This window comes from Drosophila busckii, chromosome 3R (assembly GCF_011750605.1).
Source record: "Drosophila busckii strain San Diego stock center, stock number 13000-0081.31 chromosome 3R, ASM1175060v1, whole genome shotgun sequence".
Taxonomy (NCBI): domain Eukaryota; kingdom Metazoa; phylum Arthropoda; class Insecta; order Diptera; family Drosophilidae; genus Drosophila; species Drosophila busckii.
In genome coordinates this window covers 15,039,346-15,064,493 of record NC_046607.1, presented here as the reverse complement: position 1 = coordinate 15,064,493, position 25,148 = coordinate 15,039,346, and the positions used below count along the sequence as shown (strand labels likewise).

Sequence of the window (25,148 nt, the reverse complement as noted above, 5' to 3'; positions counted from 1 at the left end):
CGCGCTTTTCACTCAAGAACAACAATTGTGTAAATATTAAGTAAACAAAAAGGAAAAATACAAATATATAAAAAATATAAAAACCACACACAAACAAGTCAACGTTTAGCTTTCAAAATTGTTTGGTAATTGAATGAGAACGCGCAAGTGAAGACAACGGCAATTAAAGCTCAAGAAATCAAGAACTAACAGAACAATATCTAATATAGGTAAAGATTGCCGGGCACACAGTATTACAGGCTTCACACCACTTCCACCTACGCCAGGTGCCACCAGCGGTGCTGTGTCTATCCCTAACGTGTGGTAAAAACAACAACAACAACAGCAAACACTCGAACGCTTAACGCTTTAACGCATTCTGTTGCCGCTGCTCCTACCCCATTTTATCATTACAAAAATACAAAAGTGTATGCTAAACGCATTTCTCAATCGCTGCCCACATCGAGACTCCATTAGGTGTACACACACAGCAAACACATACACTCACACATATGTATACATATAAAAATTGCATGCAAAATGCGCGCGCTTTGCATAAATCCTTTAACATATGTTTATAAATTATGCAAATGTGTGCTCTTTTCCAAATTATATAAAAGCTAATACCAATTAATAATCCAATCACTTTGTTAATATTTTGCAGAGACGCTTAAAATCATCAGGCGGTTATTATGAAAGGTTATGATTTGTTTCAACTATTAAGCATGCTTGCCCTTATTCCCCACCTTCCTATACACACAAGCACAAACATGCATGCATGCACACAAACACTTGTATGTATGTGTGTATGTAAGCATGTTGTTTTTGTTGCCAAAGGGCTCTGCGGCACACAGAGAGGGAGTCAAACACACTACACTCTTATACTCTGCGTGCGGAAAAGCCCAAGAGCTTGGTTTTGTCTCCTAACCATGAGCCCTAACTTGCTAAATGTAAACAACAACAACAACAAGAATATAAGCCACATTCCCATCCTTACGATTATTACACAGTCTACACACTGTAATTCACTAATTTAAATTATTTAAACCATTCCACAGGCAACTACTATAAAATGTCTCGTAACAAAGACAAATATGACAGCGCAAACAGAAGGCAGCAGATATTTCTGTCTGCCGAGGACATAGCCGCTGGCAAAAAGACCAATTGGAGCGGTCTCGAGATCACTGGTAAGCAGTTTGTCAGCTGAAAAACGTTTGTTATATTTATTAATGAGTTTGTTTATGCTTTGGCAGGTTGTGTGCGTAACATCAGTCCCTCTTTGTGGGAATTTGAGCACTTGACCGCGCTTTATCTTAACGATAATCAGCTGTTGCGTCTGCCGGCTGATGTGGGCCTATTGACTAATCTACGCACCTTAGACTTGTCCAGCAATAAGCTGCGTAGTCTGCCCGCTGAAATCGGTGAACTCATACAGCTGAGAGAGCTGCTGCTAAATAATAACTTTCTGCGCGTGCTGCCATATGAAATTGGCAAGCTCTTCCATCTGGTGATACTGGGACTGATGGGCAATCCGCTACAAAAGGAGTTCATGAACATCTTTAACGAGCCGAATGGCACGCCAAAACTGCTCACCTACATGCTGGACAACTTGTCATGTGAGTAGTAGTCATGTACTAGTAGTCTGTAAGCTCCTGTTTATGTGTGTGTGTGAGACGTAAGACGAGAGTGTGTGAGTGCGAAAAAGGAAAGCTTAGGAAAGAGAAAGTTCTCTCGGCCATAAATGTGTTTTATTCGCAACTGAACTGAACCTGTGCTCAACAGACAGGACCGTAACCGGTTTATTTACAAACGCGCTTCAATTATTGTCCAATTAAAGTTCAAAACTCTTGGTGTTGCGTTTTATCAACCCAAAAATATTAATGCCAACATCAATTATAATTTAATTGAATGCAAGTGCTTAAATTATATGCAGCATAATTATGGCAATAACAACAACAACAAAAAAATCAACACTGCACGACCTCGACATGCAAAGCCGCTGGACGTTGGCCCGACTGCAATGAAAGAGAGAGCTCAGCTTATAGCGCTTCAAAATTAAGAGAGCAACTAAGTAAGAGCGCGCGCGCGACAGCGATCGGCATAACGGCGTTTACTGTTAGGCGGCCGGTAAAGCTCACAACTGAGCTGAGCTGAGCAGCGCTGCGCGAATGAAATTGAATTTTGTTAACTGCCCATCAGTCTGCCAGAAGCTTGGCTCGCGTGCAGACGTTTCCAACGCTGCAGCTCGTAAACAAGTTTTTCCCATCTCTCTCGCTTCGTTGTTTCGTAGAGCGCCGCGACTGCGCCAAGTGTTTCGTAACTTCGACAGAGCAGAGCAAAGCAAAAAGCAAAGCCAAAGCAATTGCAATTGTGTTGTTGCTGTTAGAGGAGAGTTGTGCCAGTTTCTTTAGACGCTTTTCATTTCGTACGAAATCGTGTAGTTACTATATTGTTGTTGTTGTTTGGTATTTGTTGAAATATGGCCAAATGCATGCATTGAGTGTTGAAATTGCAAACGCGGCCAAGTGATGTGCGCAACGCGTATGCAAACTGTAACAAAGTTTGGACACAGCAGCAGCAGACGCCAGCGACTGGATTATTGGGATTATGAGATCGCATGTGGCGGTTTATCGAGCGCCCGACAACGCCGCTGCCGCTGCCAATGGCTGTCATTATGCTAGATATGCATTGAATGTGCCACCAACACAGCAGCAGCAACAACAACAACTGCAACAACAACAACAGCAGCAGCAGCAGCAACATGCGCTTTGGAGCACAGCCCAGCAACCAGCAGCAGCCTGCTACAATCTGCGTGCTAACTTATATCATGCAACAGCAGCAGCTGCCATGCAACACCAGCAACAACAACAGCAGCAGCAGCAACATCATCATCACCAGCAGCAGCAGCAACAGTTGCTAGTTAACCAGTGCGCTGGCATACCGCTCATCTCCAATGCCTGCAGCCATTTGACACCTGCACAGCGTCAGCGACTGCTGCGTAAAGCTGCCAAACCTTGGCCGCCAGCAGCTGCAGCTGCTGCTGCAGTTGCTCCTTCTATAAGCCGACTGGCAGTGCATGCGCAAGGATTGCCGCTGCTGCAGGCGCAAAAGCAACAGCAGCAGCCGCAGCAGCAACATTTACCTTTGCACGCTTGGCCAGCTTATCAGCCAGTGCGACATAATCTAATGCAGCTAACGGATAAATCACGTGTGCTGCGTTATCAAAACTCAGCGCCAGCAGCGCTTTGTCCGCCTGAACAGCAGCAGCAACAACAACAATCGTTGAAAGAGGAGACAACAACTGCAGCAGCAACAGAAAGTTGCTTGCCACGCATCATAAAGCCACGCAAGCGACGCAAGAAGGATCGCAAGCCTGCCAATGGTGTGCTACTCAAAATGGACGCTGAACTGCAGCCCAAATTGCAACAGCAGCAACAACAACAACAGCAGCAGCACCAACTGTTGCCATTGCAACATGATCACAGCCATGGCGTTTGCTTTTGCCGTGACTGCGATCCTTTGTTGTCGCCCTGGGATTTCACGCTGCGTCGCTCGCACTCGAATGCCTCATCCAGTGGACAGGGCTCCAGTTCCAGCAGCACCACCTCTACTAACTCTGCGGACAACTCTTGCGCCAGCTCCATTTGCTCGCAGAGCGTGCTGCATGTTTTTGATGAAACGGAACATTTTGCGCCCATCACAGGCGACAGCAGTCGCGCCGATATTGTAGGCGTCATTGGCTCACAACGCAGCAGCGCAACAGCAACAACAACAATTGCAGCTGCAACATCAGCAACGGCTTGCCTAAGCGACTCGAATGATTCAGGCTATGGGGATATCTTGAGCGGCATGAATATTGCCAACGATTTGTTTGCCAGCTGCTTTGGCCAGACAACAGCAACTGCAAATGGCAGCAACGCCAACGCCGAGACGCTGCTGAATGAAAGCATCAACGAGATCTCGCGCAAGCTCATCGAAACATGCGCCGTCAACGAACCAGCAACAGCAGCAGCAGCAGCAGCAGCTCCTCCTCATCCTCCTGCTGCTGCTGCTGCCGCCAACATTTATGGAGACTGCAATGGCGACAGTTGCTCGGCATCCGCTTCGAGTGATAGCGGCTTGGATAGTGCTGGCAGCTACAACAGCGAGTCGCTTGTCTTTAGCTTTGAGCATTTGAATTTGATGGATACAAATTTAGTGACGCCCACGGCATTGGATTACAACAACAACAACATAGGCAGCAGCAGCAGCAGCAACAACAAGCAGCAGCAATTTTATAACAATTGCTTCGACTTGGTGTGGCGCAGCAGTAACAACAACGACAACCAAGTGACAGCTGCCAAAGGCGTTGACAACAGTGCCACGCCCACGAGTCTATTACTGGGCTCGGTTGGAAAATTGAAGCCAGCATTTTCCACCATCTCGTGACGAGCAACTAATCAACCCAAAAACAACAACAACACCACACCACAAAAAAAAAGGTTCACAGCTAATTGCTAAACAAAATTCAAAAAGAAAAGACATCAACAAAATGAATGTGGGACGAACGACGTGTGGGCGTCTGTCTGGGTTACATAATCACGAAAACTTTAAATTCGAAAAACGTAGCCTAAGCGCAGAGAAATTGTAGATTGCTCGATATGTGTGTGTATTGCCCTCACACACACACACAAACACACACATATGTATATGTACATTATAACAACTTTCACTTTCACTGAGGCGTCGGTGGCAGCAGCAGCAGCAGCGACTGTCTTTTTGTTTTTACCACGACTCCCAACAGCAAAAAGCAAAAGACTTTAACACTTATGCAGATTTGCTGTTGTTGGCAATAGAAATCGCGTTAAAAACAATGCGAAAGAGACAGCATAGCTTAAGTTACAATTTCAACTACGCGCGACGCCTAACTAACTTTTAATTTTTATTTTATTATTACATTTTGTTATTTGTGCATAAACGTTTTGTAGGCAAACGAACTTAACTTGACAAAAATAATTTCAAGTTATAAATTTTATAGCAATTTATAGGCGCTGGTATATTTTAAATATTAGTTTGGGTTCTACATTTTTGGCCTCATGCGATTTATTTCTTGGTTTGCTGTTTTTTTGTTGTTATTTTTTACGGGTTTTATGGTTTGGGTGCAACTATTAGTTATTGTTTAGTTAGTAGAGCGCTACGCAGTGAAATCAACTAGTTGTTAAGCTATTTAGCATTGGATACAGTTTAAAATATTTATTTCAAACTCGACTGATATGCGAGCTTATCAATTGAGCGGCGTTTCTAATTTGTAAGTAAATTATGCCAAGCTGATCTGATCACTGAGCATAAAATCTAAGACAACAGCAACAGCGCAACAACAACAACAAAGCCCTAGTTACCTGCTTATTTAGCAGTTGTTGGCGTTGCGAGTAAAAGTTTTCGCCTTTTTTTTAATTAAAAGAAACTCACGAGAGACGCAAGCACTAAAAATTGCATCGACGCTGTCTCAAGTTGTTGTTGTTGCTGTGGCTGTTGCTGTTGCTGCTGCTCTTGGCTGTTGGAAAAATGTCGCACAGTTTTCCACGATCACGTCGAGTTCCGGCCAAGTTATGGCGCCGGCGGGTTTTGTTTGTTACCATTACCCACATTGAAATTATTGCTCGCAAACTAATTTATTTAATTAAGATTTTCACTAGCTCTAATTGTAATTTTAATTGTAAGCAGCAAACAATTATGCTCATATTTGTATCTATAACTATCTATCTATATGTATTTCTTGTTAAGCAGCAACGTTTTTGCACAAATAACAAACAAACACGACGATGGCAACAACAATTTGTAATTAACTTCATTTCATTTAGTTTATAAATCTTTAGTATTTAGTAGAGTATGCAGACAATGCTTGAAATATTATTATTTATTCTGATTAAGCGTGAATGAGAGCTCAATTATAAATAATAAACAAAGGCAAAAGAATTGCTGGTACAACACAATGGTCTCTATCTCACTAATACACAACGCACGAACAAAAAACAACTAATTGCTGTTTTGATAGCCTCGAAAAATCAAATGGAATAAAATAAAATAAATTGAAGCATAAGAAAAACAAAATAAAGACTTTGTTTAACATCGCCGGGCTCTAAGATTTCTAATGGAGCACGTTCGAGTTGTGTCTCTCTGTTGTTCAAAATATAAATAAACAAACGAACCGAACGAGCTAACAAATAAATAAACACACTCATACTTAGAGTAGAGTAGAGTAGACTGCGACTTATTCTCAGTGTGGACGGACGCGTGATCTTGGCACTGAGCACTTGAGTATGAACTTTCCAAAGCATTAGCTTGAGCGCAACATTTGCTTTTTGGTTATTGGATGATGTGCCGCTACCTTTCACCCAGCGACAGCCACACTGGAACTGAGAGTTTTCCGCAGTCGAAACTAAAGTTAAAACCGCCGTAATAACCGTAACTGGCAAATTAATTTCCTAAGCTTGAAGCTCTTTAATTTTTGCTTGTGGCACAAATTGCCCGTCATTTGGCTAATTAATGTCTTGGATTTTAGGGTCTTGTCATCCAGCATAGCTCCAAACGCAGTTCTCAGCGCCCAGCGTTGACTTCTGACCAACGCTCGAGCCCGCTTAATATGCTAACTTGTCTCTTGTTTTTTTTCACACATGCTAAACCCAACGAGCTGCCATCTCTTTCACTCGTGCATTTAGTGTTGAGTGGGTCAGTGGATAATTGGGTCATTTGCAACACTGTTTACGCCATTACCAAGCGACCAGCCGGAGCCGGAGCAGCCAACGCAGTCGCAGTCGCTGCTAATGTCTTTGACTTTGTCAATAAGTGCGTTGTTGTCGCTTATGGCCAAGTTAGCGTCATGTTCTGTTGTTGGCTTAGCTTGAAGTTTCTACAGGCTTAATATTCTATTAGAAATTCTAGCGTTAAACGCGATTAAGATTAATCGAACTCATAAATTGTTGCTGAAATTGAAAGTTGCTCAAATTGCGCTTGCTCCATTTTCTATTTTAGCTCACCAAAAGGCCAAATGTCTATGAAAAAGGTTACGCAAAATGTCAAACAGTTAAGAATCTAACGGCCACAAATGTCATTATTACATTTACCCGCACCCTACCCCTCTAGCTCACTCTACGTTTTTAATGTCGTCTGCTCGACGCGCCAGTTCGTGTACTGTTGCTCCATCTTCTTACCTTTCAGTGTCTTGTGGCCTATTCACAGAGTAGTGAAGTAGCTTGCACCATCGTCGGCGCGCTGCCCATAAAGCACTCACTGCTCATAGTAAACGCTTGAGCAGTTCACGAATAGTTTGTCGGTTAGTAACTCTTGCTTGCTATTTATTTGTCGCTTAGATCATATGAACTGCTTTTATTATTGTCATAGCTATATAGGTCGTTTCTATATGGAGCACATAATTGTGTAAAGGGTTCAAATTGGAAATTAGTGTAGCATAGAAAATAAAAGAATAAAAAGTATAATATATCAAAAAATACTAATGGGGCTGTAATAAAAAGAAATTTGTTTTGCATATCTAATTGTTGAATTTCTTAAGTCAGTGCTGTTATTAACCCTTCAATGCTTGCTAGTCTATTGCAACTTTTAGCCCTATTAATTTTATAAAGCCAAGTCAATGAAGTTCTTCAGCCACTCACTGAGTTTAAGCCACAAACATCTTTGCGCTTCATTTGCAATTGTTGCTGCTGCTGCTGTTGCTCACGAAATGAGCACAACATGAATTATTTCTTTTTCAGTTTTTCGTTTGCCGCGCGCACTGTCTACAAATGTTTTTTGTATCTGTCACTTTATGTAGGTTTATAGTCTGGCTTGTTAACTGTTTAGTTGTTATTGTTTTGCTGTAACTGTTACCTAATCGTTTAATTGGCTTAAGTTGGCTTTTTAGTGCTTTTATTTAATTTAATTTTGATGACAATTTATGCCTTGTAATGCATTTGAAGCCGCTACGCAGCGTCATCAATTGTACAAACCGGTATTAATAATAACAGCAGTGCCAAATGTTAATAACAATTGTACAGCTGTTAACTGTGCCCATTAAATTGGTAACGTTTCCGTTCTTCAAGCGCAGCTTTTTTTATTATTACGAAATGACATTGTTCAATTGTTGCTGATTCATTGCCGGAATTTCTTTTAGCTGCTGCTTTTTTTCATATTTCGGCGCATTTCCGTTTCGCATAATTGGCCCACATACGTTCATATATTTATAGCGCTTTTGTTATAATTATTATTATTATGATTTGTTTATATGTTTAGTGCGGAAGTAGCGCGCCGCGCTGCGTTTTCATTTTCATTTTGCTTTGCTGCTTTTGTTGTTGGCTTCAGTTTTGGGCTCTTATCAAGGTTGGTGTTGCGTAAAAAGGAAGTGCAAATGTTTAGAAAGTTAACGCCTAACGTCATTAAATAACAGTCGAGCGCCTGCTTAAGTTGTATATACAATTTAATTTAATTACTAATCGTGGCAGCAGCTCACAAAGGGGCACAGTCCAGATTTTATGCTCAGGCGCAGGCGCAGCTTTGAATTGCGTTGGGTTTTTGGTGCTGGCTTTCCAACTGGGGGAGAAAGTACGCGCGAAAGAGTTAAAAAGTGGATCAGCGAATGAAAAACAGAAAATAAACGTAACCAAACCGCGTGTCAGCATCGCGTGAATCCCATCCCAAGCAGCCACTGACGCAGTTGCAACAACAGCAGCAGCAGCAGCAGAGAGTGGGCGGGTGCAAGGGTAGACAGTCGAACTGCAGACTGCAGCTTGAGGCAAGCGGCGCTGCTGCTGCTGCTGCTGAATTGAAAAAGCAAAAAAATATATTGAGACCCACGCGAATGCGTCGTCCGGTTGGCAACGTTCGTTGCCGCAGTCATCCCAAAACTCTCAAGCTGCCACTTGTGTGTGTTGTTGCAGCAGCAACGTCTTGTGGCAAGTTCGTGTGTGCATAATCATGTGCACATTTCAATTGATTTTTCATGTGACGCAGCACAATTTACAATTTATTTAGATTTTAAATAAACTTTGACTATGGCGCTCACGCTCGTTCGAGATGCGTTCGTGCCAGTTAGAAAACGAACGTAGCCTCAATATTTAAGTAGCTAAAGCAATTGTTAATTGAATTTAATTTCAGTTTTCTAAAGTCTAAATGCTGCCCTCGCTGCTCTGCTCTGTTGCTGAAGTGGCAGCTATGGCCATTTAACACTCGACGCGTCAGCCTCGATGCAGTTGATTATATTTTATACGCCACAAGCACCATACACTACTTTATCGATATATATATATATATGTATATATGTGCATAAAAAATGCCGTTGAACTGGTTTCTATAGTGGAGTGCAACTAAAATTCAGTTTCATTATTATGATTTTCAATGCAAGATTGTTTTTAGTTGTAGCATCGACATCAGCAACAGCAACAACAACAAAGACAACGACCGGCAAGCAACGCCATTGAACATTGGCAGTCATTTGTTGCAGCAGCAGCAGCAGCAGCAACAAAAGCAACAGCAACAAGAAAAAACTGGTGCAAATGAAACGGGTTATCTAATTGCAGCACAAAGTGTGGCAAGTGGCATGTTGACTTTTGTTTTCTATGCAGAGCAAGTTAGCCTGCTCTCTCAACAGCAACAACAACAACAACACATGTTTCGCATACGAAATGTCGTCTGTCTAAGCTCGAGCTGCAAATATTGTAAAGTAGTTGGTGGCGAGCTGTTGTTGTTGTTGCTTGTTAATCGCACCAAATTTCAATTTGAATTTCACTTTCTTTTTCGATACGCTCACTTGGTTTTTTTTTCGCCTTTCGAACTTTTGCTGCTCTCGCTCTTGCGCTTTGCCTTTGTTTATTTATTTTCTTTTATGTGTGAACTGCAGCCACAGGCAGCGACCATGAAAATTCATTTCTGTAGAAAGGGGCTGTGGCCAAAAAACAATATACATAAGTTATTAATAATTATTACTAAAATTTCTAAAAATTGGTTTTTCTTAGCTTTTGTATATGTTTCAAATTTACACTTGTTGCCAGCTGCTGCTTCAACAATAGTTGGGCCAGTTAGGAGGCTTCCACGCTTGGCTGTGCCTACTAATTTGTTTGCACATTTTGTGACTGTGACTGTTGCTTTTTGGCCACTTTAGAAAATAATTACGCATATTGTAAGGCCCCCACTTGTCATTGCTTTAAATGTCAAACACTTAGTTGGCATTGAGTTTGTTGCCTAAGTCTTTTGATTTTTCTGTCATTTTGTTCGTTGAGTTTTTTGCCATTTACACAAAACACACAAAAAAACATTTCATTTTAGTTTCGTTGTTAAATAATTCGTTGCAACTCACACATATTTTGTTTTTCCTTTTTGTTTTTTTAAATGTATACATACACTTGAGGCAAATTGCACAATTAAAGTGCAATAAAACTTTTAGTTAATGAAGTCATTAAAAGGCAACGGCGACAACAACAAAAGCAAAAGCCATAGGGCTAAAGCTTAAAAGCAAATCTTAGTCACCCAACCTAACACAACAGCAACAACAAAATTATGAAAAATCACAAAATTTATTAAGCAAAGAAAAAACAACAACAATCCAAAAAAAAGAAGATAACAAAAACACGAAACGAAAAACAAAAAAAAGTGAAAGTTTTCCAGCGTTGTATGTACGAAGCGACGTTTGCACAAAATTAAGAGAAAAACGAAATACAAAAGTAACAAAAACAATCAACTGTTGGCTTCGAAAAACAACAACAACAGCAGCAGCAAGTCGGCAGCAAACAAAATAAAACAAAAAAAAAACTAAAACTGAGTACACAAGGGAAAACAACGCATAAACACAGACAACAAAACAACACATACACACACATATATACAGACGCATACAAATAGAATCAGCAGCGAGAGTGTTCAGTGGCGGCAATAGCATCCTACTCGAAAATGTGGTAAGGCAAGTGGCAAGCATTCAAGAAGAAGAAGAAGAGCTGGCAACAATAACAACAACAACGGCTAACAACAGGATTGCTGGTGGCGGTGGCGGGCTAGCGACACGCTTAGTCGTTGCTCAACCACACCCGCACCACCACCAACACCATCAACATCAACACCACCCACATCAGCAGCAGCAGCAGCAGCGCCAGCAGCATCAACAATTGCATGCACAGTCACAGGTCGTCAACAGTTGGAGAAACCCAGGTAGAGCTTGCGCTTGAGTTCACCATGCAGAAAGCTGCAAATCAAAACAAAAGACAACAAAGTCGCATCCAGCAAATTCGCATCAGCTGCTCAGCTGGCTGGCTGACTGGCTTGGCACCCAGGCCAAGGCGGAAGTAATACGAATTGCTTTTGCATGTCACTTTCACCGCTGGGCTCAACAGCAATAATTACAATGCGAGAGCACAGCCGACCACTGTGTCAGTGGTGTGTGTGTGTGTGTGTGTGTGTGTGCAGCTAATTTCATAATCGTTTGCTTTACTTTGTTTGCTATATTATTGCTGTAGTCTTAATGTTTATTTTTTTTGCTATTTGCAGTTACCGTCAATCCACCACCGCAGCGGCCATGGTTGCCACTTGCCAAGCCCAACAAATCGCGACCAGCCTGTAAGTGCATGCAGTTTAACTCGAAACTCTTTGATTAATCATTTTCATTCGCTTCCCAGGCATTTTCACGGTCATGTGCTATAATGTGCTCTGCGATAAGTACGCAACCAGACAAATGTACGGCTATTGTCCGTCGTGGGCGCTTTGCTGGGAGTATAGAAAGAAGTCGATCATAGATGAGATACGACACTATGCAGCGGATATAATTAGCTTGCAGGAAATTGAAACGGAACAGTTCTATCACTTCTTTCTGCCCGAGCTTAAGAACGATGGCTACGAGGGCATCTTTTCACCCAAGTCCCGTGCTAAGACCATGTCCGAGCTGGAGCGCAAATATGTAGATGGCTGTGCAATATTCTTCCGCACCTCCAAGTAAGTGCAATTCATTATATTAAATGCTCATTGTTACTCTCATGTCTCGCTGCTCTTTAGATTCACGCTGATCAAGGAGCATCTGATCGAGTTCAATCAGCTGGCAATGGCAAATGCCGAAGGCTCGGACAACATGCTGAATCGTGTGATGCCCAAGGATAACATCGGTCTGGCCGCTTTGCTGAAGGTGAAGGAGACCGCCTGGGAGCCCATGTCCGAGGTGACACAGATCTCGCAGCCGCTGCTCGTCTGCACTGCGCACATACATTGGGACCCGGAGTTCTGTGATGTGAAGCTCATACAAACGATGATGCTTAGCAATGAGCTGAAGACAATTATTGACGAGGCCAGTCACAGTTTTCGTCCGGGACACAAGAACGATTCGAACAGTGTGCAGCTGCTGCTTTGTGGCGATTTCAACTCGCTGCCCGATTCGGGTGTGGTCGAGTTTCTGGGCAAGGGCCGTGTGGCAATGGACCATTTGGATTTCAAGGATATGGGCTATAAGCTGTGCCTGCAGCGGCTGCTGTCGAACGATACCAACGAGTTTACGCATTCTTTTAAGCTGGCGTCTGCCTATAGCGAGGACATAATGCCGCACACCAATTATACGTTCGACTTTAAGGGCATCATTGACTATATATTCTACACAAAGACGGGCATGGTGCCGTTGGGTCTGCTGGGGCCCGTGTCGACGGATTGGCTGCGCGAGAACAAAGTTGTGGGCTGTCCGCATCCGCATATACCCTCGGATCACTTTCCGCTGTTGGTGGAGCTGGAGTTGATGCATACGGCTAGTCAACAGACTCCCCCCAATGGACTGATTAATCGTCGGTAGCAATAGGCGCGAAGCCGCAGCCGTAGACCAGCAACATCTAAGGTGACGACGGCGATACCAATAGCGATACCAACAGCGATAACAACAACAATAACAACAACAACAATGACAGCAACAATGACAACAACCACAACGAACGCTAGGACAATTCCAGGCGCAGCAGGAGGCAGTGCCAGAGGTAGCAGAAGATATGGCTTTAGACGCATCAAACCAATGATACCAACACCCGCAGAAGAAGCAACAGCAGAAACAGCAATGCTGTCCACAATGCCGTCAACCTCCGGCCAGTCTTGTTCGTCCCATTGCGTAATGCACAGAGTAATCAAAGATAACAATCAGCCACCGGAACCGTAGAGAAGACCTCGCTGCCCATTGCAAACAAAAAAGAAAAGAAAAGAAAAACAAAAAACAATTGTGTACCAACGACATCGAGCTAGCCACGCTCCCCAATACTTGAGTTAGTAGTTTAGTTTTGATTCTAGCTTGATTTCTTCAAACCCCCCATAACATAACGTATGCATTACTATATATATATATATACATATATGAGTTATAAGATGACGAAGTTGTAGAGCAATCCGCTTGATATTTGTGCGCTGGATCGCAAGTGCTTGAGCTTGAGTCGAACGAGAATCAATTTGCGTACAGTGGCGAGTTTGCGCTTCTACAAAATTAGCTTTGCTGCTCCTTCACGCCGCGTTTCTCGCTTTATTTTATCATTTTTACTTTCAATTTTAGCATCGAATAAACTATATAAATAATACATAGCAATTGTTAAACTTATGTTCTTGTAAAACCAAAACACACAGCCGCAACACACATTAATAACCATTTAGCGTAACTCATAAGCTGACTCAAAATATATAAAAACAAAAAAAAAAACATTCAACAAAATACTACAGACACACAAAGTAAGCTACTTTTAAGTATAAAATGCGAAAATATTTTGTAAAAATTAAGCAAAAGAAATCTATTTCACAAAAGAAAACATAACATAAACAAAAATACAATCTTATGATCATTTTTGGAACTTGCCTTTGCTAACACAATAACTGGGGACACATTCAGAAAACAACTTGTTGAAGAGATATTGAGCTAAGCACTCTAAACAATATGTAAATTTATAAATACATAAACCTAAATACATATGTAGAAATAAACACATACATGCGTACAAGTACGAGTATGTTTAATAACATAAGCCGTCTGCAATTTTCAAAAACAAAACCGCAGTTAATTTAAGAGTAAATACAATATAAAGATTTGGCAGAACACAAAATTAAGCATAAATATTTATATATATTCATATATGTGTATGTATGTATATGAGCGGGCAGCGTATCAAATTTCTAAATGTTGTCAATGCATGTTATATCATCAATCATCGGACATGAAACCAAATTTCACATATAATATCAGCAATACGTACATTTTTTAAATACCCATAGACATACATATATATACATAAATATTAATAACATTTAAATTGAAGGTTTGACAGCAGCAACAAATAGTGTACAATTTTCCCCATCAAAAGCAAAAACAAATCAAATCAAATCTAAATCAATCGTAAACTACTTTAACTTGCGTTAAGCAAATCTCAACCAAAAGCTTTGCAAATTAAACATAAATTAAATAATTGCAAGTATTATAAAAAACAAAAATTAAATAATTGCAAGTAATGTAAAAACAAAAACGCTTTTAATTGGGTTTTCTGCATATCGGCAATATGTTGCCAATTGCTTTAGTCGCCAGCAACTTATCATGAATGACAGACCAAAGCTTGTGGTTGCCCTGCAGCAGCGTGTCCATGTTGCCAATCATATAAAGCGCCCAGCGAGCACGCGACAAAGCCACACAAACGCGATTGGGTTGACGTAGAAAGCCGATATGCCCATTGGGATTGCTGCGCACCAGCGACAAGAGCACAATGTTGGCCTGCAATCCTTGGTAGCTGTCCACGCTGGCGACCAGAATGTCTGCTATCGTCGGCTGCTGCTTAAACTTTTGTTTAATATGCTCAACTTGTGCGTTGTATGGTGAGAGCACAACAATATCGCTGCAAGCATAGCCTGCGACCTGCACTAGCCAAACAGCCAGTTTGAGCACTTCTCCGGCTTCGTGCTTGTTGACAATAGACATATTGGTCTACAAAAACATAAGTGTTAATTAAATTGTTATAAATAGGTTTAGTAATGGACTTACCATTAAGTGCTCTGCTTGCTTGTGTGCTACAAAGTATAAATTAACGTCTAGCTTGCGTATATTGGGGTAAGCCTCAACAGACTCATGGCACTTGAGATCCGCATAGAAAGTGGGCACCAGCAGTTCGGCAATGCAGCTGCGCATGCGATATTGCAGATTAAGCACCGTGACAGGAAATCCGTTTGTAATAAGACGTTCAAATAGCGACACTTGCTGCACGTGGTGGCCAGTGTAGGGCTTCAGTTGCTTGTGATCGCCTATAAATATCACATGCTCGGCATAGGGCGTCAGACAAGCCAATACATGCGCCTCGGCGATTTCGGCTGCCTCCTCGAACAGCAATGTCTTGCTTTGTAGCAGACGGAACAGAAAATTGTAACGTGCCGCACAGGTGGTGGTCATGGCCAGCAGACGCTGCTCGCGTGCCACATAATAATGAAAGATGGTGCGTAGCGTATTTAGCTTTTCTGCCGCCAGCTGCAGCTGTTGTTGTGCCTCCAATATTTGCTGATAGGCCTCCTCGCTGCCATCAAAGTTTGCATGCAGCGCTTGCAAGCGCTCAAATTGCTGCTTGTACTCGCCTTTGGTCAACCACCAGACACGCTTCCGCGTAGCTGGCATAGGACGCGCCGTGCTGAGCTTGCGCACATCGTATTTGCGCAACTCTCGCGACTGGCAGCCAAAGCGTGCAATGCTATCGGTGTGCTGTGAAATCTGCAGCAGAAACTTGTCCAGCGAGTCATTCGTATAGGCGAGCAGTACAAGCGGTCCCGTCTTTAGCGTCTCCGCATTTTGCAGCAAAGTATTCACTAGCTCTACGGAGAGATGCGTCTTGCCCGTACCAGGCGGACCTTGTATCAGGCAAAATTCGTTGCGCAGTGCAGCGCTAAATGCGGCGCCTTGTCCTTCATTCAAAGCTGCCTGCTTAGGCGCTTGCTCTATGCTAAATGGCGATCCTTTATAAAGCAATTTGTCAACCGATTTCATATACGCGGGTGGTGCCACATCAAGCTAAAAGCAATTTTCTATAGTTAATAATTTAAAACTTGTTGTCTTATGTACTTACTACACCTTCGATGATGTAACGTGCCATGGGAAAGTTTTCAACGTTGCAGCTGCTGAGATTCTTGTGCACACGCAAATAGGGCTCAAAGAACTCTGGAGCTTCGAACATAAGCAGAGGCTTGCCATAGATATTGCCGATGTTGTACTGCCTAGCAATCTCTATGCTTAACTATAAATAAATAAAAAGTTTTAGATGCATATAACATATGGTCAGTAAGTGTAACCTACATATCCTTTTTGTAGCATTTCCGCTGCTGTATAGCCTGCTGTAGCTAAAATAAGATTCTCAAACTCCAGACTGCTGGTGAAGCACAGCAGCGTGCCTGTTTTAACGCTCATCAAAAATGCACTCTCCGCCTCAGAATGGTTTGTCTTGACTGTTCTGCCCGAAGCTTTCGGTCTTATGTCCATAAAAATTAAACTGTGACGCTCTGCATCTGCAAAAGCTGGATTTAACACGATTTGTGTATGCCGCCAAAGCAATGGTTGCTTGTCCTTGGGATTTAAGCGTAGACTCTGCACAAATTCCCGCAATGGTCTAGCAAAGCCTTCACATAGTAGCTGGCGTTGCTGGTCTATGTAGCTAGTCACATCGTTAGCTTTAGCAGCAGCAGCCGCCGCCGTAGGTTCATTAGAATTCACAACTCCTAGCAAGTCGTCCAGTGTAGGATATATATCGTTAATTTTATTTGTTGCACCTGGCTGCACTTGCTCCAATTCATTTGTGAACTCAAGGCATAGCGCATGCTGTTGCTGACAACGACCAATCAGTTTTTTCATATATTCCACCAGCATGTAACCACTTTCAGTCAGCACACCCAACTTATGCGAGCGTAGAAGTAACATTTTGGTTTCACGCAGCATTAACTCCAAGTCTGCATCCAACGCGTCTTTTTTAGCAGACGGCGCAAAGAACTTGAGCGCATATCGCTTAATAAGCTCCAGTAGCAGCGTTTGCTTAGCAAACCCATCACCTAAAAATTGCTCATCATAGCCTCCCAATCGCAATTGGCACAATGTCGTCAATATTTTCACATATTTCTGCAAACGTAGAAACGAATCATTGGCCGCTATTTGGTTCTTAAAGATATCACGCTGATCCGCCATGAAATAGAGAAACATTTCAAGTGGCGACATTTCCAATGCCTTAACAAGATCGCCTGTAGAGAAGCGAGCCTTAGATTTAGTAGCTGCTATGCCCGCATAGCTTCCATCAAGCTCCATTTCATTCAGGAATTCACCTGTTGATAAGAAACAATCTTTAGGGAATAATAAAATTGTACGTTGTTTACCCACCTAAGCCACATTCTATGCGCTCTTCATCTGGCTTGTCCACTTTTAGTTTCACTTGCTGCTGCAAGCTTTGTACAATCTCGTCTTCATCCTTATTAAACCAATCGTCGTCGTCGTTATCAGACATCACAAAATATTTTTTACCTATAAGTTATAGCAAGCAGCTTGTTGTTAACAGTGTTGTCAACTTAGCTTTTTTCGCGTCAAAGTTACTCCACTTTTTAACAGTCGACAACTGGAAACTACCCAATTTAGCAGGAGCCTGTTATGCCGATAAAGGCTGGCAGCACTGGCACTTGATGTAAACAACATAAATTAGCGAGTATTATCCAAGGGTGATTATTGTAAGGGTGCTAAACTAACTGTCATCCGCCTGTTCATTTAATGTTTTCTATTAAGCTGTGGTGTTTTTGTTTGTTTGATGAAACTTAAATTTAGCATTAATCTAAATGCATAAATAATCATAGTTGTAGCGACGACAGAGAAAATTAAAGCGTTTACATATAAATATTCGGTGCAAAGCTTTTTGAAATATCGTGAAACAACTGCGAAGAAAAATACCCGCGCATTTTTCATTTGAGAATTGGCGTCATTTAAAAAATGCTTACTTAAACAAAAGATGGTACGTAATAAGCACCGGCGAGAGCCTTCGCCAGATACAGTGAGCGATGAGAGTGACTCTCCACATAAAAATAAGAAATCCAAGCGATGCGTTGAGGCTGATTCCGATAATACTGTTTTGGCATCCACCTCGCAAGCAGCGCGCAATCGGACGAGAGTAGAAAATCCTACGGTAAGCTATATTGGTGCAACCTTAAGAATTAACTTAATTGGTAATGGTAATTTCTTAATATCAGGCTGGACTAAGCTCTGATTTTGGACGCTGCGGTAAAATCATATCCTTACGGCTTAAGAACTTTATGTGCCATTCCAACTTGTTTATTGAATTTGGACCAAATATCAATTTTCTCGTTGGTAATAATGGTAGCGGCAAGAGTGCCGTAATTACTGCGCTTGCCTTGGGATTGACAAGCAGTGCGCGGGCCACAAGTCGCGCAAGCAGCATACAAAGTAAATATTGAAGTATACTTACAATTTACCAATGTTAATTTCGTATTACTATTATATTTTAGAACTAATAAAAAACGGTGAAACGAACGCCTGCATTGAGTTAACAATATCCAACTACGGACTGCGGCCTTTCAAGTTTGATGTATATGGTCCCGCCATTACTGTCGTTCGGCATATACGCCAATCTGCCTCAACGTACGAGTTGAAGAATGTCAATAAAGTGACCGTCTCCAAGAAATTAGACGACATACGACGCATGGTACTTTACTTTGGCATCAATGTTGAGAATCCCATTTTTGTGCTTAATCAAGAGGCTTCCAGAGAATTTCTCAAGGAGTAAGTCCAAATTTTAATATTTAAATCCTTAACTCATTTTGTTTTATTCCTATAGTTTAGAGCCAGCGGCAAATTACAGGCTACTTATGAAAGGAACTCAATTGGATTTATGCGCTTCAAGCCTAACACAATGTCATGAGGAAAACGAGCATTTAAATTTTGATTTAAGTTTGATGAAAAAGGTAGTCATTTCAAAAGGTTATTTTGCATAGAAATTTTTAAATTAATACCTCCTTTTCAGAAAAATGACACTTTGGCTAAGTTGTATAGAACAGAAGAGGAAAAGTTAATAGTTGTAAAAAACAAAGAGACTATTAAGACACAGCTGCAAGAAGCTAACACTATGCTGGCTTGGTTAGAAGCAAGCCGAGTGCAGGAAGATCTTAACAAATTAGAGCACACACTTAAGATAATTGAGAAGAAAAACTTTGAACTTTCACAAAAAACAACACAAAAAGAGAGCACACAGCAGATGCTAACCGAGCAATTAAAGTAAGTACGAAGTCAACGAAAGTAGTATTTCTAATTATCGTGAACTAATCTATTTAAAGGAGTTACGACACACCCAAGCAGCAAATTCTAGAAAGGTATCAAACGCAAGAGGAAAAACTGCGAGCTGCCAAAAAAACGATACTGGATTTGCAGTTAAAAGCGAGCTCTATTAGAGCTAACATCAAGAATGCTGAGCGACGCCTTAAGGAAGAAGAAACCACATATGAGGGGTGCCAAAGTCGCATGAAAAATTATCATTCTAACTATGCCGAGGTGAAAAAGCGTAAAGAAGAGAATGCTGCAACGCTGCAAGCACTGAAAGCTACAGTTGCCGAGTGTAAGGACCAAATTGAAAAACTACGAGAAGAACAGCATGTTCTAAAAAACCAAATACCTGCCGCAAAGGAGCAAGTTGAGTCCATTATGTCAGAAATGGGAAGGCTGCGGAATTCTACACGTAAGTAATGTTTTAGGTTTATAAACTGAAAGTATGTTAACAAATGATTTTCACAGAGAGTCTAAAATATGAAATGGAATCTCTGTCGCGAAATAAATCAAACAGCATGTCTGTTTATGGCGAGCAAGCCATGAAAGTGGCCAGTGTACTACGTGCTCAATATTTACGCAACGAAAATATGATGCCTCGTGGGCCAATCGGCATGTATATAAGCGTGCCTAATCCCAAGTATCGTGATCTGATTGAGAATCAATTAGGTTTTTGCTTACGCTCGTATATTGTTAACTCTGATAAAGACCGATTAATCCTGAGAGATTTGTTGCAAAAATCTTATCCGAATGGCAGAATCCCCACTATAGTAAAGAGTCCTTTCACAAGTCAGGTGTACAATGTATCCAAGAATAAAGTTCGCACAAGGACACCAAATACTACAGTGATAATGGATGAAATCAGGTAGTGTTTAATTGTTATTCCTATAAGAGTTTGAATAATTTGTTGCTTGTATTCAATAGATGTGATGATCCAGTTGTCATGAATTATCTTATCGACGTGTTGCGCATCGAGACGGTCTTGGTAACCGATTCCAAAGACACGGCCGAATCACTTACTTCACACACTGAAAATGTGCCACCAAACTTAACCAGAGTGCTAGTGCCCAATTTGGGTCTTGAATACAGTCCATCTCCCAACTATGCTATGTACTCGTTGCGTATTGGTCCAGCGCGTTTGATACAAGTCGATGTCGATGATCGATTGCGGCAATTGCAAGCGGAGCAATTGGATATTAAGGAACGTATTGAGCGTTTACAACCCAAGTGTGGCGAAGCCCAAGAAAGGTTAACTTACTACAATCGTGAGATACAGACGAAAAATAGAATCATTAATGATCATAATACGGCGAATGCGAATGCTGTACAGAAAATTATGGATATTGAGAATTTTGAATATCAAGAGTTACCTGTCCTGGAGTTACTGGTAAGTGCTTCCACATTTTCTTCAAATATCAATATTACATATCATTTTATTTAAGGAAACTCACATGAACAACAGCGTTAAGCAAATGGAAAAATGCAAGCAGGAGCTTGAAGTTTATGTTAAGCAACTAAGCCAAATTGATGCTAATAAAACTCAAGCTCAATTGGAAGCTTCCAAGGAGCAAAATACTCTTGATAGCATAAACAAAAAAGCAGCGGAAATAGAAAGCGAGTCTCAGGAATTGGAAAATAAAATACGAGATTTGGATCGTCATAATGATGAAAACTTACGTCGCCTCAAGCAAACTAATGAACTCTTAAAATGCACGTTGGTTAACAAAAAAGATTTGGAAAAAGAATTGGAAAAGGCAAGACAAAAAGCACAGGAAGAAGGAGACTTCATCGAGGCCAATAGATCAGAAGAGAAAATACGTGACAGAATCAATCGCTTTAAAATTAAAATAAAACAGTTTGAATCGTTAAATATAAACGTTAATGAAGTCGAACAACAAATGGCCAAATATCAAAACGATCTTGAGAAGACAACCGAGTTATACAATAGCATTTATTCCGTCGTTGATAATCTCCGAATTTCATATCACAAGCGTGCACAACGTTTTCAACGCTCACGTACTCATTTGTTCACGATGATACAGTTTCAATTTCAGGTAACTTTACACTAAATTTGTATACGTTCATATGCGCTAAATTGATTTTTTTTTAATAGCAAGCGCTCGCTTGCCGACAATTTGAAGGTAATTTGAAGCCCAATCACAAGGAGCAAACCTTAGAGATTAGTGTCTATCCACCGAGTGGTAATAAAACCTCAAATACGCGAAGCTTATCTGGCGGCGAGAGGTCATTTACTACCGTGTCCTTGCTGAAAGGTCTTTGGAGTACTTCTGATCATCCTTTTTACTTTCTAGATGAATACGATGTTTTTACTGTAAGTAGCTTTGATATTTAATATTTATTTTTAACTTACTAATTACATTGAAATTTTAGGACGAAGTTAATAGAACTTTTATTACCAAACTGCTCATTCAAGAAGGTATGGACTTTAAGAGCAGACAGTATTGTTTTCTGACTCCGCAGGATACGGAAGTTAAAGCTAACAAATTTATTAGAGTACATAAGTATGTATTATTAATTATTCTGGATTCTGGAGATAAACCATCATCTATATAATGTAATTTTTTTTCAGATTGGAGAGACCTGAACATTAATCAAAAACAAAAGAAATACGATACCAAACTAATGTAATAAAAGAAAAAGTTTGTTATGCTTTGCTGTTGCCAATGGCGTAGTCTCACGTACCTTTAGTGGATTTTCCAATTTAATTTCCTTTTTAAATAAACTAAAAATGTATTTTTTCGGGGTATTTGAATTATTTAAATTATTTTGTTGCTCTATTGCATTGAACCGATGTATATGCATTCGATTATAAATGCATTCGATAAATTAAATGGTGATGCCACATATAATTGTAGTTGCCACTCCTGTAGAAGCGTGTCAAGTATTTATTAAAATTGTATAAAATGAGCCGAAATTATAAAGAAGATCAAAGCAACGAAGTGGAAGCTCTCGATTCCATATACTGTGGTGAAATGGAAGGTAATGCGTTCATATGATCCACACTTGACTTCAATATAATGCTGGTTGCTATTGCCCTTGTCGCCGGCTTGGAGTCTTCAGCACTCTGCTATGAAAATGTGTAAATAATAGTGATTTTTCTATTGCAGTCCTACAAAGCGAGCCTTTTCATAAATTTCAAATTCCCATTGCTACAGAGGAGTATAATGCAGATGCGGAAGACGAAAATAATAAGGGGCTGTCTTGCAAACTGGTCTTTGAATATACAGCCACATATCCAGATGAAGCGCCGCTTGTGGAAATTGATGAAGCTGAAAACTTTGAGGATTCATATGAAGAGCAATTGCTCGAGCATTTGCGACTCACTATTGAGGAAAACATTGGTATGGAGATGATATTCTCGCTGGTGAGCACCGCGCAGGAATGGCTGAATGTGCGTTGGGACGAGCACAAGAAGAACCAAGACGACGAACGAGCGCGCAAAGTGTTGGAGGTAGAGGAAGCTGAGCGAAAGAAGTTTGAGGGTACCGTTGTTACAGTCGAAACATTTATGAAATGGAAACTAGAGTTCGAAGACAGCACAGGAATCGCTGCCAAGCGAGAGAAAAATAACGACTGCAAGAAGTTAACAGGTCGTGAGCTATTTATGCGTGACAATACGCTAAATGAATCTGATATTAAATATCTGTTGGAGGCTGGAGAGAATATTGAGAATGTTAAAATAGATGAAACACTATTCCAAGATATTGGAGAGCTTGAACTGGACGACGACGACGACGATGAAGATGATGAGGATTGGGTGCCCGGAGCGGATGATTAAAAATAAAGTATATTTGTTGTAAGGCATACTCATGTATTCGGAGCCAGTTGACTCAGTACAATCATGGTTAAATTAACAAATTAAATGCTTTTGTTATCAATCTAAAGCGTTCGGATTTTGCAAGCTGGCAAGCTCGGACAATTTAAGTCCATGGCTGGTAACGGATTCGATGTCATCTAGATCGAAAAACTCATCCTCGCTATCATCAGCTTTGGGTTTCTCCTGAGTATCGCTTTTCTTTGCAGGTGGCAGTTCATTTCGAGGTGTGTGCAGCTTAGGCCATGATCCTGGCTCCATCTTAGGCATAGTAATTTCAACTTTAGTACCGTACATGTGTACAGTGGTTTGTTCTACGTTGATAATCTACGGGAAAATTTATACAATAAAGCTGGTCGTAATGTGACAGGTATTTGACTTACACCACGCAATTCCAAATCCAAGTCGAACTTGCCATTTTCTTGTTCCGGAAACAACAGCATAACATGCAGTCGAATTGGATTCACCTCAACAACACTTTTGGCATAATGGTATTTCTTGGCGTAGATTGCAACAACTACATTGGTCGTCGTCTGATGCCAGTCATATCTACATTGTACCACCTTTTTATCTTCGTTCTGGAAATGACAATTGAAAATTAGTAACAAATCTGAATACAATTCACACTCCAAATTCTTACATCTTTAATCCATTTATGTTGGCCATATACGCAGCCTTTTTGTGCCATAAACTGTGCAAAATCTGAAGTGCGCTTTTGGCAGCACGACCAGAACTTCATACCCTCGTGAAATATAGGAACTCCAGGATGATAAGTACACTCGTCAAGATCGTTGCTTGTGTTTGTATACGAGTAGTTACAACCGTTGTTTTTACAGCTAGTTCCAACGGCAATGGTACTAAAAATAAAAATATTACATGTACTATATAGGAATAATTAGTCATTGATAGTGACTAAATAATTACTCATCGTTTTGTTCAACAGCAGCAGGAACTGCTTCAGTGTTAATTTTAAGCGCATCAATGGTTTCTTTTAAGGCAGGCGCTACGGTTGCTTTAAGCACCGTTAATGGCGTCTCAATAGATGGTCTCGGTAGTGCTTCTCTGATTGGTGCTCGCACCTTAACTTCTTCAACTACTTCACTGTCATCTTTAGCCGGCTTTTCCGGTTCAGGCGGCTTAACATTCGAGTGCTTTGCCAAAGTACAGCCTTTGATATTCAAAAACTCCGTAAAGTCAACAGACTTTTTGCTGCAGCACGACCAGCCTTTGTAGGCATCGTGAAAGAAAGGCGCTCCAGGGTGATGCCGGCAAGAATCTGGAAAGCGATGTTCACATAAATTTACATTGCCAACGCTTGTTTATTATATTTACCATCATTGTTGGTGGCGGGATCGAAGAGCTGGCCACAGCCTCTGTTATAACATTGCTCCATATTTGTTAATTTTGTATTTGTACCTTTTATTTATATTTCTCTAGAATATTCGCACATTTCTTTCAGCAGCGTTGCCAGAATGTTAGTTTGACGGTGAATCACATGTGGCGGTAGTCGATACTAATAGCAGTGCTGAGAAGTGCCATTAATTAACGGCTTTTCAAGTCAAATAATTTAGCAATAGCACAGAATAATTAAACCTGTATACAGCGTGCTAAAGCACCAATTGTTTAGAAAGGCAACCCAAAGTTGCAGAACAATTAAAAGTAATAGTAATAGTAAATGGCAAATTATGCTAATTATAGCTTGAGTTGGAGGTCTTTAAACTTTTTTGGTATGTGCTTCAATCACTACCCGGAATCGAAATTAAGGCAAATGTAGTGAAGGTCAAATCAGCTTTTGACAAAGTAATTTGTGCACAGGATTTGATAATCGGCCAATAAGGTGTGTGAACTGACAAATTGTGTGTCAGCTAATTAAGCGTCAGACAATGCAACAGTTTCGTATTTTTAGCTCACATGAGCTTCAAAAAAAGGTCCATGCTCTGTGGTTATTTTCTGATACAGTTCAATGTGTAAAATGTAAATGTAAACATAAATGCTCATGTGTAAGTGTTATGGTTTGATTGTATTTATTACCTGCGGCGTCAC

General features: G+C 40.9%; 6 protein-coding genes across 7 annotated transcripts; 4 read left to right on the top strand and 2 right to left on the bottom strand.

Moving 5' to 3' along the window:
• The first annotated feature begins 662 nt into the window (after positions 1 to 662).
• LOC108603665 (CCR4-NOT transcription complex subunit 6-like) lies at positions 663 to 13,149 on the top strand. Of its 2 annotated transcripts, XM_017992658.1 has the most exons (6): positions 663 to 678; positions 1,038 to 1,166; positions 1,233 to 1,595; positions 11,485 to 11,553; positions 11,613 to 11,925; positions 11,986 to 13,149. In XM_017992658.1, the coding sequence occupies exons 1-6, from the start codon at positions 672 to 674 to the stop codon at positions 12,761 to 12,763; spliced, it is 1,659 nt and encodes a 552-aa protein (XP_017848147.1). In that variant the 5' UTR covers positions 663 to 671; the 3' UTR covers positions 12,764 to 13,149. The 2 variants fall into 2 exon arrangements, with proteins under 2 accessions (XP_017848147.1, XP_017848146.1); XM_017992657.2 differs by lacking the exons at positions 663 to 678; positions 1,038 to 1,166; positions 1,233 to 1,595 and adding an exon at positions 10,300 to 11,148.
• On the top strand, positions 2,195 to 4,669 carry LOC108603664 (basic-leucine zipper transcription factor A). Its single transcript, XM_017992656.1, has one exon. It carries the CDS (start codon positions 2,587 to 2,589, stop codon positions 4,405 to 4,407), a length of 1,821 nt encoding a protein of 606 aa, XP_017848145.1. The 5' UTR covers positions 2,195 to 2,586; the 3' UTR covers positions 4,408 to 4,669.
• Positions 13,150 to 14,463: 1,314 nt separating the features above from the next.
• Positions 14,464 to 17,460, bottom strand: LOC108601867 (NFX1-type zinc finger-containing protein 1). Its single transcript, XM_017989825.1, has 5 exons — positions 17,330 to 17,460; positions 16,262 to 17,274; positions 16,035 to 16,202; positions 14,969 to 15,979; positions 14,464 to 14,911 (listed from the first exon to the last, which is right to left on the bottom strand). The coding sequence occupies exons 1-5, from the start codon at positions 17,451 to 17,453 to the stop codon at positions 14,465 to 14,467; spliced, it is 2,763 nt and encodes a 920-aa protein (XP_017845314.1). The 5' UTR covers positions 17,454 to 17,460; the 3' UTR covers position 14,464.
• Positions 17,461 to 17,919: 459 nt separating this feature from the next.
• Positions 17,920 to 22,029, top strand: LOC108601721 (structural maintenance of chromosomes protein 6). Its single transcript, XM_017989638.1, has 12 exons — positions 17,920 to 18,119; positions 18,184 to 18,397; positions 18,460 to 18,733; positions 18,789 to 18,915; positions 18,975 to 19,225; positions 19,285 to 19,682; positions 19,739 to 20,135; positions 20,195 to 20,657; positions 20,713 to 21,324; positions 21,384 to 21,602; positions 21,662 to 21,792; positions 21,861 to 22,029. Exons 1-12 carry the CDS (start codon positions 17,946 to 17,948, stop codon positions 21,880 to 21,882), a joined length of 3,282 nt encoding a protein of 1,093 aa, XP_017845127.1. The 5' UTR covers positions 17,920 to 17,945; the 3' UTR covers positions 21,883 to 22,029.
• A 119-nt stretch (positions 22,030 to 22,148) lies between these two features.
• On the top strand, positions 22,149 to 23,169 carry LOC108601823 (RWD domain-containing protein 1). The gene is made up of 2 exons (XM_017989760.1): positions 22,149 to 22,270; positions 22,399 to 23,169. Exons 1-2 carry the CDS (start codon positions 22,195 to 22,197, stop codon positions 23,067 to 23,069), a joined length of 747 nt encoding a protein of 248 aa, XP_017845249.1. The 5' UTR covers positions 22,149 to 22,194; the 3' UTR covers positions 23,070 to 23,169.
• On the bottom strand, positions 23,075 to 24,566 carry LOC108601822 (cysteine and histidine-rich domain-containing protein). Its single transcript, XM_017989759.1, has 5 exons — positions 24,438 to 24,566; positions 24,030 to 24,381; positions 23,746 to 23,962; positions 23,489 to 23,683; positions 23,075 to 23,432 (listed from the first exon to the last, which is right to left on the bottom strand). Exons 1-5 carry the CDS (start codon positions 24,496 to 24,498, stop codon positions 23,166 to 23,168), a joined length of 1,092 nt encoding a protein of 363 aa, XP_017845248.1. The 5' UTR covers positions 24,499 to 24,566; the 3' UTR covers positions 23,075 to 23,165.
• Between the last annotated feature and the right edge of the window lie 582 nt (positions 24,567 to 25,148).